Consider the following 14112-nt stretch of genomic DNA (forward strand, 5'->3'; position numbering starts at 1 on the left):
TTAATATATATCTGGTGTTATACTTGATTTAAAATTCAACTACTAATTCTTGCACACCTATTTTGTATTAGAGCTTTAGACCAGATATTGTGTGGGAAACAAAAAGGAATGAAAATTAAATAAAATGAGTTGATAGAGTGAACAGAGTGATATATTGTATAGGTCTCATCTATTCAACAAAAATCAGAGACTGGAGTTGTAGCTCAGTGGTAGAGCACTTGCCTTGCACATGTGAGGCACCACATAAAAATTAATAAGTAAATAAAGATATTATGTCCATCTACAACTAAAAAATATTTTTAAAAAAAATCTACTTAGCACCAAATATGAACAAGGAGTTTTTGACACATATTTTTCTGCATCTATTGAAATGATTATGTGGATTTTGTTCTTTATTCTATTACTACAATGTGATTATGTTGATTGACTTTGCAGATATTAAACCAACCCTGCATTCCTGGGATAAATTCCATATGGTCATGCTCTATAATCCTTTCATTATGTTGCTGAATTTGGTTTGCTAGTATTTTGTTGAGGATTTTTGCATCTATATTCATAAAGGAAAACACTCTTTCTTTCAGTGTTATTACTATTGGAAAGGGATGATTACCCATAGGGAAACACTAAATTCCCTGTCAGGTAGATTCTCTCACGAAATTATGGTATAAATCTAGATCCATCCACACCTGGCACAAAGTCTATAAGAGAAGTACAATCATGAGTGAAGTGATATTTGTGGAATAGCAGAGCATGGGACTTCTTAAGTTGATTTTTTTTAAAAAAATACATTAATAACTATTTTACTAGAAGGATCAAATCACGTTATCATTCCTTTGGCAGTTCTCAAATGGAAGGTTTATTATGGAAACTCTTTGAATGGGGGATACAATAATAGGAAAGTATTGAAAATGTTTCCTTAGTTGTCACAGGTAGAAGACCAATAAGATTTTTCATTACCTTTTCTTATTTTACCAAGCTTACATAACAGTCCCCCTAGTAACTTTCCCCAAATACAGATTGATCATCTAATTTTGCCATTCAAAATGTATGCGCCAAGTATTTATATTTTTAACTTCTTAAAACACCTTCTTCTAATTTTAATTCAAATCAACAAATGGTGAAAATAACCCTCAGATAAATACCTTATTCATGTTGAGTAAAGGGAACATCTCTTGAATCTTTTCAGGTTCAATAATGTACTGTTCTGTTGCATGCCAGCCAGTCCGTGTCATTTGATATTTAAATTCATCAACCCTTACGGGAGTTGTAGCAATTCGGATGCTACCTGGCTGATGGAATCCTACTGCCTGTGACAACAATTCCAATAAATAAGTTCTTCTTTGGCACTAAAACACAATTTCCCAGCACAATGAAAATGCAGGTGTATAAGCAAAGAGATTTAGTATGCAGTGAAAGAGATAATGACATAAAATATTTGTATCTTATGAAAAGACATTTATTCATCTACTATTTTCTAAGTACTGCCTCTCTACCAGGCACTATTCTAAACCCCAGAGATGTTGGGGTGAACAAGAGAGGCAAAGACCCTGCCTAGAGGGAACCGATGTTCTGCAGGAGAAGTTTAGACAATTAAATGCACAATCCAATAACTTGGGATAAATGCTACTGTACATACCAAAAGAACATTATGTGAAAAAGAGAAAGACAAAGGATTCAAGAAGAATTATGAAGAGTCAAAGAATTGCAATGATGAGATTGTTAGTTGAATCAAACATTTATTTAACATATATTGAAGTCCCCAGTTTGCCAAGCCTCAACAAAGCCCTAAGTTACATGGATGATAAAAAAAAACAATTCTTGTCATAATCTGTAGGGAAAAAACCAGTAAAATTGCAATTACAATAAGGAGAGATGTGTGTAATAAGAGCAATGTACATAAATGTTCTTAGAATCAAGAGATGCCCCACCCAGCTTGGGAAAGACTGAGGGAATGTTGTTCAGGCAGAGGAAGCAATAGAAGGAAGGAAGGAAGGAAGGAAGGAAGGAAGGAAGGAAGGAAGGAAGGGAGGGAGGGAGGGAGGGAGGGAGGGAGGGAGGGAGGGAGGGAGGGAGGAAGGAAGGAAGGAAGGGAGGGAGGGAGGGAGGGAGGGAGGAGAAAGGAAAGGAAAGGAAAGGAAAGGAAAGGAAAGGAAAGGAAAGGAAAGGAAGAAAGGAAGGAAGGGAAAGATGGGGTAGAGAGAGAAGATGGGAGGGGAGGGGAGGGGGGATAGTAGGGGATAGGAAAGGTAGCAGAATACAACAGTCACTAATATGCCATTATGTAAAAATGTGAGTATGTAACAGATGTGATTCTGCAATCTGTATTGGGGGTAGAAATGGGAGTTCATAACCCACTTCAATCTAATGTATGAAATATGATATGTCAAGAGCTTTGTAATGTTGTGAACAACCAATAAAAAAAAATTTAAAAAAAAAGAAAAAAATCCAAACAACAACAAAACAGTGATTTGAGAGAGCTCAGCACATTCTAGAATTATATGTCATTGGGACTAGGAGAAGCATATGAACAGAATATGTGGAGAGGCAGGAAGGAGTCAACTCCTGATGAAGGTCACGCTCCTGAGGCCATGCTAAGCCTTTGGCCCATGTCCTGTAGAATGTGGAAATCCACTTGATGGTTTACAGCAATGGAAATTTAAGTGGACTTTAATCTTAAGTCTACAGAAACTCATTTTTTATTTTGAGAGCATGAGTCAATCTGAGAGGGGATAAGAATAAAAGTGAGGGGCCCTGAGTGAAATACTTTTCAAACCATGTGACAATCTGGCACACACTCTTGTCAGATCCTTTGCAGTCCAATTGCTGAGAGGGTCTTATTTTTTAGTTTCTGGATATAGCAACTGGCAAAAGATATTTTTGGAAGCTGCTTTTAATTCTTTCTTCATTTAAAAAACAAAAAAAAAATGGTTAGTTACATGAATAATACACTTAAGAAATCAATTTTAAAGCAAATTCTCAAGGTTCTTTCCTTGAATTCTCATCCTATTTCTCTACCTTGATCAACACCAACATTGCATGTGCCTTTGATGTCACTGCACACAGCAATACATGATGACACATTAGATCCTTCAGAAATCTATTTCTGAGAGACCTGGCCTACCAGACAATTTTGAGTTAAATGCATTTACCTGCCCAGTTTCTTCTTCCAGTGTCTCATAAAGTTTGATGCTATCATAATGTATCTTCTTCAAGTTTATTCCAGGATGGAAGTAAGTTGTTAAACCTGCCTTAAAAGTGGGAAGGAAAGGAAATGCTGAGAAAAAAAATAACAGCCTCAAAACACTGATAGTGTATTTGCTATGCAGCAATTTAATGCTGGCGAGGAATTGAGAAGCACCCATCAGTCCTTGGGAACGAGAAATTTGAGAGCTTCAGAGCAGAAGGCTCATGATAGGTTATAAAAAGAAATTTGAACCATATAAGTAAAGTGAGAGCCAGCCAACAGACATATATATGAAGTTCATAAAAGTTACTAAGAAAAAAAGAATCATAAGTGAGATGATTTAGATGGAAAGTTTAGGAACATATGCTATGATTGGATACGCTTTATCCAAAATGCTTGGGACCAGAGTCATTTTGGATTCTGGATTTAAAAAAAAAAAAAAAATTTTTCCATAAAACCTAATGAGCTATATTGGGGATGGGACCCAAGTCTCTCCAAACAAGAAGTTTGCTTAGGTTTCATATTCACCTTATACATACATATACAATATTTTAAATAATGTTGTGCATAAAACAAAGTTTACATATATTGAACCATCAGAGACCACATATGGAATTTTCCACGATGCTGTCATATTGGTTGCTCAAAAATTTTTGAGTTATGAAGCATTTTGTGTTTTAGGATTTTGGATTTGTATTAGAAAACATATGGGGGAAGGCATACAACATGGACTCAAGCCAGCAAATCCTGGGTGTGTTCTTGAGGCAGGACTACATCAGCCAAGGGTTTTCCCATCTGCCCCTTGAATGGAGCAGCCATCCTGTGCCTTTCCTGAAGTTGAAAAATTCAAGAATTAGAAAATTCCTGGCAATTAGAGTCTGGTGAGTAGGTGAATAGATTTTTTTTTTGAAGCTTAAACTGTTTGATAAGCACAAAGTTAGCACACCATAAATATTTGTTAAATAAATACAGACAAATTACTCTCTGAAAAATATATCTAAATATTAGATGTGCCAAATCCCTTTTATCAACGTTAGCAGATACAATGTAGTATCCAAAGAATTCTAGGCAATTGCATGAAACAAGTTGTCTTAATTAAGTATCTGGGGCCTCATTGTACGGCTAATTTATCCTGGAAAGCTTAGCAGGATACAATCTGTTCAAAATCAGATTTATTTAGAAATATTTATAAGGTAAACATTCTAAGATAATAGTGGGCATTTGGTTCTTTTGAGTTCAAAAACACCCCCTTTAAAATTTGTCAATCATCCTTTATGGACAAGAACCTTAGGGCTTCTCTCTGTACTTGTTCAAGTACCTGGACATATGGACAGCTATGCTTTAGGCAAAAAAAAAAAAAATCTTAGCCCAGCTTCTAGATCATCCTATAGCACAGTTCCATATGAGAGTAGAGAAGGGCTGGGGTTGTGGCCCAATGACAGAGTGCTTGCCTAGCATGTGTGAGGCACTGGGTTCGAGCCTCAGCACCACATATACATAAATAAATAAACAAACAAACAAACAAATAAATAAATAAAAGGTACAAGAACACCAAAAAAAATTTTTTTTAAATAGTAGAGAAGGGCTTCCTCTACAGTGGAAGTACAAGTCAGGCTCTTTGACTTCATTGTCAAACATCCATCACACAATCCTCAGGATCCTCTAAGCCTTGCACCTGAGTGAAGTCAGACCACCAGAAAGTTCTTCCATCTGCCTACACTGTATAACCCTCTTCTTCCCCACCCCAGAAATTAGGATCTAATGTTCTTTGATCTGAAAGAGTCTCATGAGTTCATTTTTGTTACTTGGTTTAGAGAACACATTCTTCAAAAATTCATGGTCAAGAAAAATTTGGTCTCCATTATTGAAATAGTACGGATACTTATTTTTATTGAATAATTCATGCTTCCCTCTTTTCTTTGCTACGAGGACAATCAGAAGGAAGGTATGGATGTGATTGTCTTAGACAAAAGATTATCTAACTTTTGTACTCTCTCTTTTTTTTTTTAGAGAGAGAGAGAGAGAGAGAGAGAGAGAGAGAGAGAGAGAGAGAGAGAGAGAATTTTTTAATATTTATTTTTAGTTCTTGGCGGACACAACATCTTTGTTGGTATGTGGTGCTGAGGATCGAACCCGGGCCGCACGCATGCCAGGCGAGCGCGCTACCGCTTGAGCCACATCCCCAGCCCTTGTACTCTCTTTTTTTTTTTTTTAAAGATAGAGTGAGAGAGAGAGAGAGAGAATTTTTAATATTTATTTTTTAGTTCTCGGTGGACACAACATCTTTGTTGGTATATGGTGCTGAGGATCGAACCCGGGCCGCACGCATGCCAGGCGAGCGCGCTACCGCTTGAGCCACATCCCCAGCCCTTGTACTCTCTTTTATACATTGGCTTTTGTCTTTTAATCTGTGTTTAAAATTTAGAATTACCCACATCAGTGCTTCTACTGCCCTTCAGTTATTTGAATATTCTTGCATAGCATCTACTATTGATTTAAGCACCAGTCTTGTGAGATTGGATGTAAGGAGGGCATAATGCTTCTGTCTTCTGTGATTTCTACAGACATAGGAAGTGAGAAGTTTGAGGAAGGAGAGAATATTGTTCTTATCCTTCAGGATATTATAGGCTCTCAAACTTTCATAATGAAACAATTAAATCAAGGGAACATGATTGAGTGTCAGACCCCACAGTAAGGGACATAAGAACTACAAGAACTAAGGGGAGAGAAGACATTGGGAAGGTCACAGAGGTCTCCAGGAAAGGGACGCATCTTCTATTTAAAGAAAGAAAATGATAGTAGTTGGCGGAGAAGGTAAAGGAGGGAAGATGAAACAGAGGTCATCACTAAGAATTATAACCCTCTGAATAAGTGTAGATTTATGAATCCTTGGTGACTTAAATACATAAGTAAGATGGGAAAGCTCTTCCTTGTAGTGTACTGATAATAAAAGAAATAACGGAATTAGAAAAATCATCAGTGGATGCTAAATAATGGGAACATAATGGATGCTATGAGGGGTGCTCTCCCTGAATCAGTAGTTCTTCCACTCTTTCAGGAGCCTCTTCTGCCTCAAAAGGCCCAGTGACTGTTGTCTGTATTCTGAACACAAGCAACAATAAGTGTTGGTGAGGATGTGGGGAAAAGGTACACTCCTGTATTGCTGGTAGGACTGCAAATTGGTGCAACCACTCTGGAAAGCAGATGGAGATTCCTCAGAAAACTTGGAATGGAAGCACCATTTGATCCAGATATTCCACTTCCAGGTTGATACCCAAAGGACTTAAGATCAACATACTACAATGACGCAGCCACTTCAGTGTTCATAGCAGCTCAACTCACAACAGCTAAAGTATGGAACCAACCTGGGTGTCCTTCAGCAGATGAATGGATAAAAAAAAAAAGTTGGTATATACACACATTGGACTATTACTCAGCCTTAAAGAAGAATAAAATGATGGTGTTTGCCAGTAAATGGATGGAGTTAAGCAAAATATGCCAATCTCAAAAAACAAAAGGATAAAAGTTTTCTGATATGGGGATGCTAATTCACAATAATGTGTGGGGGAGGTAGGGAATAATAGAGTTATTTTGGATTAGGCACAGGTGAGTGAAGGGAAGGGAAGGTTACAGGGGTAGGAAGGATAGTAGAATGATTACATGACTGGTGTGATTCTACATCATGTACAACCAGAAGAATGAGAAGTTATACTCCATTGATATAATGTGCCAAGTGCATTCTACTGTAGTATATAACTAATTAGGGGGAAAAAATGTGAAAAACAACAATAACAAAAATCCCAGTGACCGACCTCAACACATCCTACATCCCAGTGGCTCCAATTATTTATTCATATACTTATATCCAATCAAAAAATTTTAAGCATAACCACTAAAATAAGTATACTGCTTTATTTAAATACAATATGCAAGTATGGATCACTGTATTAACAGGATCAAAAAATAAACAAAAACAACTTGGAATGGGTGAAACATTTTAAATAATTTTACTTATGGTGTAGAAAAAGCTTTTGAATATTAAACTTATTAGTTACATTTCAGCAAGAGCTATGTGATCAATAAACTTCATTATTAAATTGTTATCTACTGGAGTAACATTTGAAATCCAGCAGTGTAACAGCCTGACTCTAGGTTTGCTTTATTTTGAGGCTGTTTTAGTGGCTGAGATAGCAGAAACAGACCCCTCTCAGTGGTACACGGATCCAAGTGGGAGCAGCCCTCGTTTGGCTCTGCTCTCTGCATCGTGACACCCCTTCTCTGGTCCCAGGCGACACCTGAACAAAAGTCTCTGTTGATATTTGACTATAATCTTTCATGTTCTCTTATCCATCAGTTGTTGTTATAAACTAACTGTAGTGTACTACATTTTTAAAATTTCAAGTAAATGGGGATAAATCTCATTGAAAATTTCTCATTCAGAAAAATTCTGAATGGGTTAAAATGTATCTCTTGCATAGATGAGAGTTTTGTTCTAGGTGGTGTTATTCATTTGGGCCAGGAAAGCTAATGTTTTCCAAACATCCCTTTCAAAATGCTGTCTTCCCAACAGGACTGTGTTCCAAAGGCACTTTTTTCACACTTACTGACAGCATCATTCTTACACCAAAGAGACATTCTGTCTTCTATGTTTGTGAGTTGATTTGCAGGGCTTGGGATCAAACCCACTCTACCCCGGGTCATACCCCAGCCCTATTTTAAAAATACATATAACTTCTATGTAGAGGCACTGGGCAGCCATTTGAATACTACAAAGGTCAACAAGTTTGGGATGCCTGTCAAACTCTTTTAATTATTGCCAGGAGATAATCAACATGCCTCTTAGTAGCAGTACATTCTCAAGTTCATCCCCACTCCCTTTCCTTACAAATTTTATTCTTGAGTCTCTGTTTTTATAAAGCTAAAAATCACAGTGATGATGTCCTATAGCAGCAACTTGCACTGTGTCATGACACACTGAGGACAAAATAAAGGAGGATGCTCCCACTGTGCAGTGCCAGCCGCCCCTAGTCAACCCTAGAATCACACACAACATGCTGCCTGCCCACATCAGTGCGAGGGCTATTTACAAATATTGTGAAGCCTTCATTTCTTTCTTGCATTTGTAGTTTAAAATATTCTAATATCATCTTCCTACACCCCACATGGAACATCTTACCAAGAAGTAGTCTTGGTGAGAGAGTAAAACCTCTGGCTCTCTGGATTTATGATTCCATTTTGAATATTCATTTGGCAAGCTGTGCCTTCCTCCTCCAGCACTTGATCCCCTCACCTTCCAGATGGTTTTCATATTGAGAATATACTCAGTGAGACTGATTTTATTTTTGTAGTCTGCCCCTTTTGCTGGCTTCCCAACCCTCTATATTCTCACATCTGCTCCAAAAATCTCTCTGTGTTAAAAATTCCTGGTGTGTGGGATTTCTTCCTGTTGCTCCTCAGAGGGAGGCCTCTTTGTCTTGCAAAAAGTTCCAGAATCAGCTTTCTAGGACAGCGCTTTTCTTTTTATTTATGCCAAGGGGGCCGAATAACCTGATTTCTTATGCCCCATTCCACCTTGAGCACACACTTGCATGAATCCTCATTTTGTAAACATAATACCTTGCCTTCAAAGCAAGAGAATGCCTTTTCCACTGGCTTTTGTCGCTCCTTGCTTAAGGGGAAATTATTTTACATGGTTAACGTTTAACAAGAAACTATCACCTTAAAAACACTGCAGACTTGTATTTTATTCATTTATTTTTAAAGAAGTTGGATTAAGGGTATGTTGCTTTTAATTCATGGAACATTTAGAAAATAAAATCCCAGGAAATCTTATAATCTATTCTAAAATGAAAACCCCATCAAATCAGTATGCAAATGAGCAAATCATTCAAACATTGAAGTGTTTGCCTCCTTAGAAATCTAGAGTGCTGTTGGGATGAGCCTGTGTGCCAGGATGTTTCCATTCGCCTAAATTTCCCTCTGCCTGAAGTTCTTACCTGGATAACCTCAGGACCCCTTGGCCCCCCTCACTCACTGCTTCTGGGTCTTTGCTTTCCTGTCACCTCTTGGAAGGAGCCTCCCTAACCCCTACTCACCTCTCCCCTGTCATTCTGTACCCCTTAACTGAGTCACTTTTCTTCATGGGGCTGATCCCTCTCTAGCATTGCTATGGGTTTTCTGTCTGACCCCCAGAATGTGAGCTCCAGGAAGCAGGGGGCTGTTTTGTTCCTTCCTGTGTCCTCACCTGCGAGAGCAGTGCTAACCCAGCGCAATATGGGATCTTCATAAACACTGTCGTGTGGGTGACGGAGAGCATACTAAAGAAAAGAGAGGCGAGCCACAGGAGAAAGGCAGGTGTGCCTTTCTAGTTTGTGGAGGGGAGAAAGGCCAGGAGAGCTAGTGGCTTCACTGGCAGCCTCTCTGTAGGTAGGAGGAAGCAAGCTGAAGGAGAAATGTTGAGAGGAGAAAAGTATGCTGCGAAAACTGAAATTGCACAGAGGATGGGATACCCCAGCTTTTCTCCCAGACTGAGGGATGAGGGGGCTGAAGGGAGCCTTTGGTCAACCTGTGTGTGCAATCTGACTGTGACCATTCGGACTCTGGGACCAGTGGAGCTTCAATCTGGGCAGCGCTTTCCCTCAGATTCAGCCAGTGGTGCACAACTCTGTTATTCTAGTCTCTCAGCCCCAAAGCCCCTCAAAGAAGAGTCTCCTTTTTCTTTCTGTTCTTTTTAGCAGAGGAAAACTAATTATGAAAGCCAACACTAATACTAACCAAATCTTCATCCAAAAGAAAATTGCAGCAGCAATCAAAAAATCTTCCTGTCCTCTCTTTAGCCTACTTCAGAAAGAATTGGTTTGGCAGCATGAGAGCAATGTCAATCCAGGATCTTTTCTTGGGCAGCTTTCTAGTTATGCCCAATTATGGTTCAAGAACGGAACAATTGCATTTACCATGAAGTGAGCAGACAACTTGGTCCAGTGTTTTACTTAATACAAAAGTTAGTGCACGTTCACAGCCCTCATGTTTAAAGTCCTCATGAGGCCAAAAACAAAATTAGCATCATAAATAAATACAAATCAAAGGACTCTCAAATACAAGTGAGAGGAGTATGGATAAAGGCCTTGGGCCTATATTTGGCATCACCCCACCAGTATCCTTCTACACAAAAGCCAGCATTTATTATTAAACATTGACCGTGTATTTAGAAACTTTACCCATGTTAACTCAATCTTCAACACAACCCCACAAGTAGGCACCATTAATATTCTCAATTTACACCTCAGAAGTAATTTGCTGGAAACCATGTAGGTAGAAAATGGCACTGCCAGGATTTGAATCCAGAGGCCATGTGTTCAAGACAGAAACATGATCTAAATAAATGCAGATGTGCATACACCAGCTAAGCTGCAGTTGCACTTTCCAGCTCTATGGAGAAGGAAGTCTTTGGGGGGAGGGCTTACCAGGGATTGAACTCGGGTACTCAACCACTGAGCCACACTCCCAGCCCTACTTTGTATTTTATTTAGAGACAGGGTCTCACTGAGTTGCTTAGTACCTCGCTTTCACTGAGGCTGGCTTTGAACTCGAGATCCTCCTGCCTCAGCCTCCTGAGCTGCTGGGATTATAGGCGTGCACCACTGTTCCCATCAGGGAACTCACTCTTGAGAGCTCACAGTGGGGAGTTGTGACTGGGAAGCATGTGGACTGCAAGGGTACACCATTTGGAACACAGGACAATTTCAGGGTTCTTTTCTTACTGCATGCCAGGTAGATCCAGCTGTGAGCTCCGATTTCTCCAGCAGGACCACATCTTTCATCCCTGCTTTGGCCAGGTGATAAGCCAGACTCACACCAACACAGCCACCTCCAATTATCACTGTTTCTGCTCTGTCTTTCCATTTTGTTTCTGTAGGCAAAGGTGGGTTTTCCTCTCTGAAAAACAATTGTTTAAAAAATAGTAACTTTACTCAGCCTACAGTAGCTGTAGTTTGGGTCTAGGTTTCCCTTATCTGTTTCCCCCCGTACTGTGAGTCACCTCATGAACACCTAGTGAATGTCCTCATTTAACAAATCTGGAGTAGGAACCTAATTGGGTGAGGGAGAAGGGGACATTTGGGTTCCATTCCATATAATAATTCTAGAGCACTGTAGGTATATAACAACCAAAGAAATAAACGGGTAGCTTCTCTCCACCAAAGAATCTAGAGAATAAATTTTCTTATTTTAAAAAAACCACACACATTTTATTATATGAAAAACTATAATCGCCCTGAAGTTTACACCTATAAATCTTGGATTACCTCCTCCCTCCCAGGCTGAAAAGAGCCAGATGGAGAAAAGCGATCTGCATCATTAGATGTCCTCTCACCATGCATGAAGCCCCTGTGTCTTTATTGCTCAGGTTTAACATATGTATTTGCATATCTGTCTTCCTAGCTGGACCATGAGCTTCTTGAAGGAAGGAATGATGTCATGTTCCTCATTGATGCCAGCCCCTGCACAGCACCCACATCTAATATGTGTGTGGAATGAATATATACAATAACTGTGGTGGTTGAGTCTGAATCTTCTATTGACCATGCTGTTCCCATATAAGTGCCCAAAAGAGTGCAATTATAGTAAAGGTAGTCCTGATTAGCATAAAAGGATTTATTCATTGTTGCCACCGATTATGATTTTGTTACATACATTTTTTCCATTTGTTTGTCTCGTATTCATTCATCTAGTACTTCCTAATTTCCTGCATGAACAGGGCACTCTGCTACATAGCAATGATGAGCCAGATCGGGCATTGCCTCTGTGCTCTGAAGTTCACAACATAGTGGGAGAGAGAGTGGTTTTAGCATCTCCTGATTATTTCCTAACTCCATCATTCCTGTTATATTTATCCATGGGCCTTCAACTGCAAGGAAGTGCTTTCCTTAGGCCCCAGTTTCTTTGTTGTTTATATTAATGTGAATTTATGAATATTCATTGCATTCAGTGGGCTTTAATCTATTGCTATTTACCATTTATTTTAATATCAATTGTCCCAGATTTCATCAAAAAAAAAAAAAAAAAAAAGGATCTCAGGTCCTTTTGACATGACTGCATTATTCCTGGAGTACTTCCTTATTTTCTGGTGCCAAAATATGTCCCAATACTTTTGTTTAGGTGGTTTTTAAATGACTTATAATTTTTTGTGTAAAAATAAAAATTATGCACATATGACCCGACTACTTTGCATATGAGTCCATTTTTAAATAGCCTGGATATATCTTGTAGTTGAGTTGAAGCCATTATAGTAGTGACAAACAATAATAATTTCAAAGGTTCTTTTTTGTGTGTTCAAAAGAAAGAATATGATTTCTTTTAGGACAGTAGCCATTTAAAACAAAAAGAATAAAGAACTTAAGATCAGGAAACCTGGATTTGAGCTCCCAAATCCTAGCTATTTTAGAAAAAATTAGATAAGGATCTCAACATTCCTTCATCTGCTGTGAAAGTTCAGTTTGGCAATATACTACAAAGTGTTATCGGATTTATAATATTCCTTCTGCCCAGCATTCCATAATGGAGTCAGACTACGCCGTAGAGTGTTTTTAAATTATAGCTTAATTAAATCTTAAATTTCTTCTGAAATAGTTAGAGATGGTTACAAATAAACTCAAAATCAAACAATAAAGTGGAAACCAGACAAAAAACAAACAAACAAACAACAACAACAACAACAACAAAAAATGGCCACCCAGGTCACCAACCTTCTATATTAGAAATGGAAAATTTTAAATCATCTGTTGGACCAAGTACTTTCTAAAATCAACCATCTTCTTAATAGTTTGGGATTGGGTATTAAGAACATGCAATAGAAATAAAATCATCTAAATTTTGATTTGTTGCATATAAAACTATATGTTGCTAATAGACACAGCAAAATACATTTTGGATAGTCTTGAATAATACATTTTATCTAATCAGTTTTAAACAGATCAACTTGTTAAATTTCTATTTTATTTTGCACTAGATAAAGTATCATCATTGTTATAAGTACTTTTGTGATGTTTTACAGTTTACAAGACACTTTCACATGCAAATTATTTAAAATTTGCAGCAGTTCTGTGAGTTAGGCAGGGCAAATGTTATCCCACTTTATAGATGAGGAAACTGAAACTCAAAGTGTGAGATCACATGCTGTGTTACTGGAGGAGCAGGAAATGTGACTTGGTGGCTATTGTATTCTAAGCATCAGGGACAAGCCTAGCACATCACAGATACCCAGGGAATACTTGTTGAATGAGAAGATAAAATGAATGAAACTCAAAAGCAAATCTTTTGATTCCAGAATTTCAGATCATAGGATGTAAAATAAAAGTTTCATCAAATTTTAAGTGATACTAGTGAGCAGAACCACCTTGAAGCCATGAACAATCTGTCAACATAAGGAAGTCAAAAGATGTTCAGCATCACTCTGTTTAAATACAGATCAACTAAAATAAGAAAATACCATTGTCATCTACTTACCAGATTTAGCAAGGACAAAAAAAAAATGCTACTATAAGAACCAAGGAAGATGTAGTGAACAAACACACAATGGTAGAGAGTAGGTACATTCTTGTCACCCATTTGGAGAATCTGTTGCTATCTTTCCATCTTTCAAATATACATGACCCCTTCCCTAACAATTTCACTTTAAAAAATCAGTTCTATAGATGGATTCTCACAAGTGTCCAAAATCAAGAATTTCACATGTATTTTATTTGCAGTAATAAAACTGGAAACAGTCTATTAGCAAATAGATTGCTTAATCATATTACAGAATATCAACAGAATGGAAAACTATGCAGCCATAAAAAAGAATACAGAAACCATTATGAACTGATCTAGAACAATTCCCGAGACATAGTGATAACTGCAAAAGGGTATAAGTAAACCAAAGAATACACACG

General features: G+C 38.0%; 1 protein-coding gene across 2 annotated transcripts in view; it reads right to left on the reverse strand.

The window, feature by feature from the left end:
• Positions 1–14112, reverse strand: part of Dmgdh (dimethylglycine dehydrogenase) — a 69109-nt gene that overhangs the window by 54465 nt on the left and 532 nt on the right. The window contains exons 2-4 of one of the 2 annotated variants that reach the window (XM_005328992.5): positions 10945–11119; positions 3150–3248; positions 1143–1307 (exon numbers count right to left, since the gene is read on the reverse strand). In XM_005328992.5, the coding sequence (XP_005329049.4) occupies positions 1143–1307; positions 3150–3248; positions 10945–11119 (439 nt within the window). The remainder of the gene's footprint in view (positions 1–1142; positions 1308–3149; positions 3249–10944; positions 11120–14112) is intronic. The other variant, XM_078044202.1, reaches the window with a different exon arrangement.

Source organism: Ictidomys tridecemlineatus, chromosome 1 (assembly GCF_052094955.1).
Source record: "Ictidomys tridecemlineatus isolate mIctTri1 chromosome 1, mIctTri1.hap1, whole genome shotgun sequence".
NCBI lineage: Eukaryota > Metazoa > Chordata > Mammalia > Rodentia > Sciuridae > Ictidomys > Ictidomys tridecemlineatus.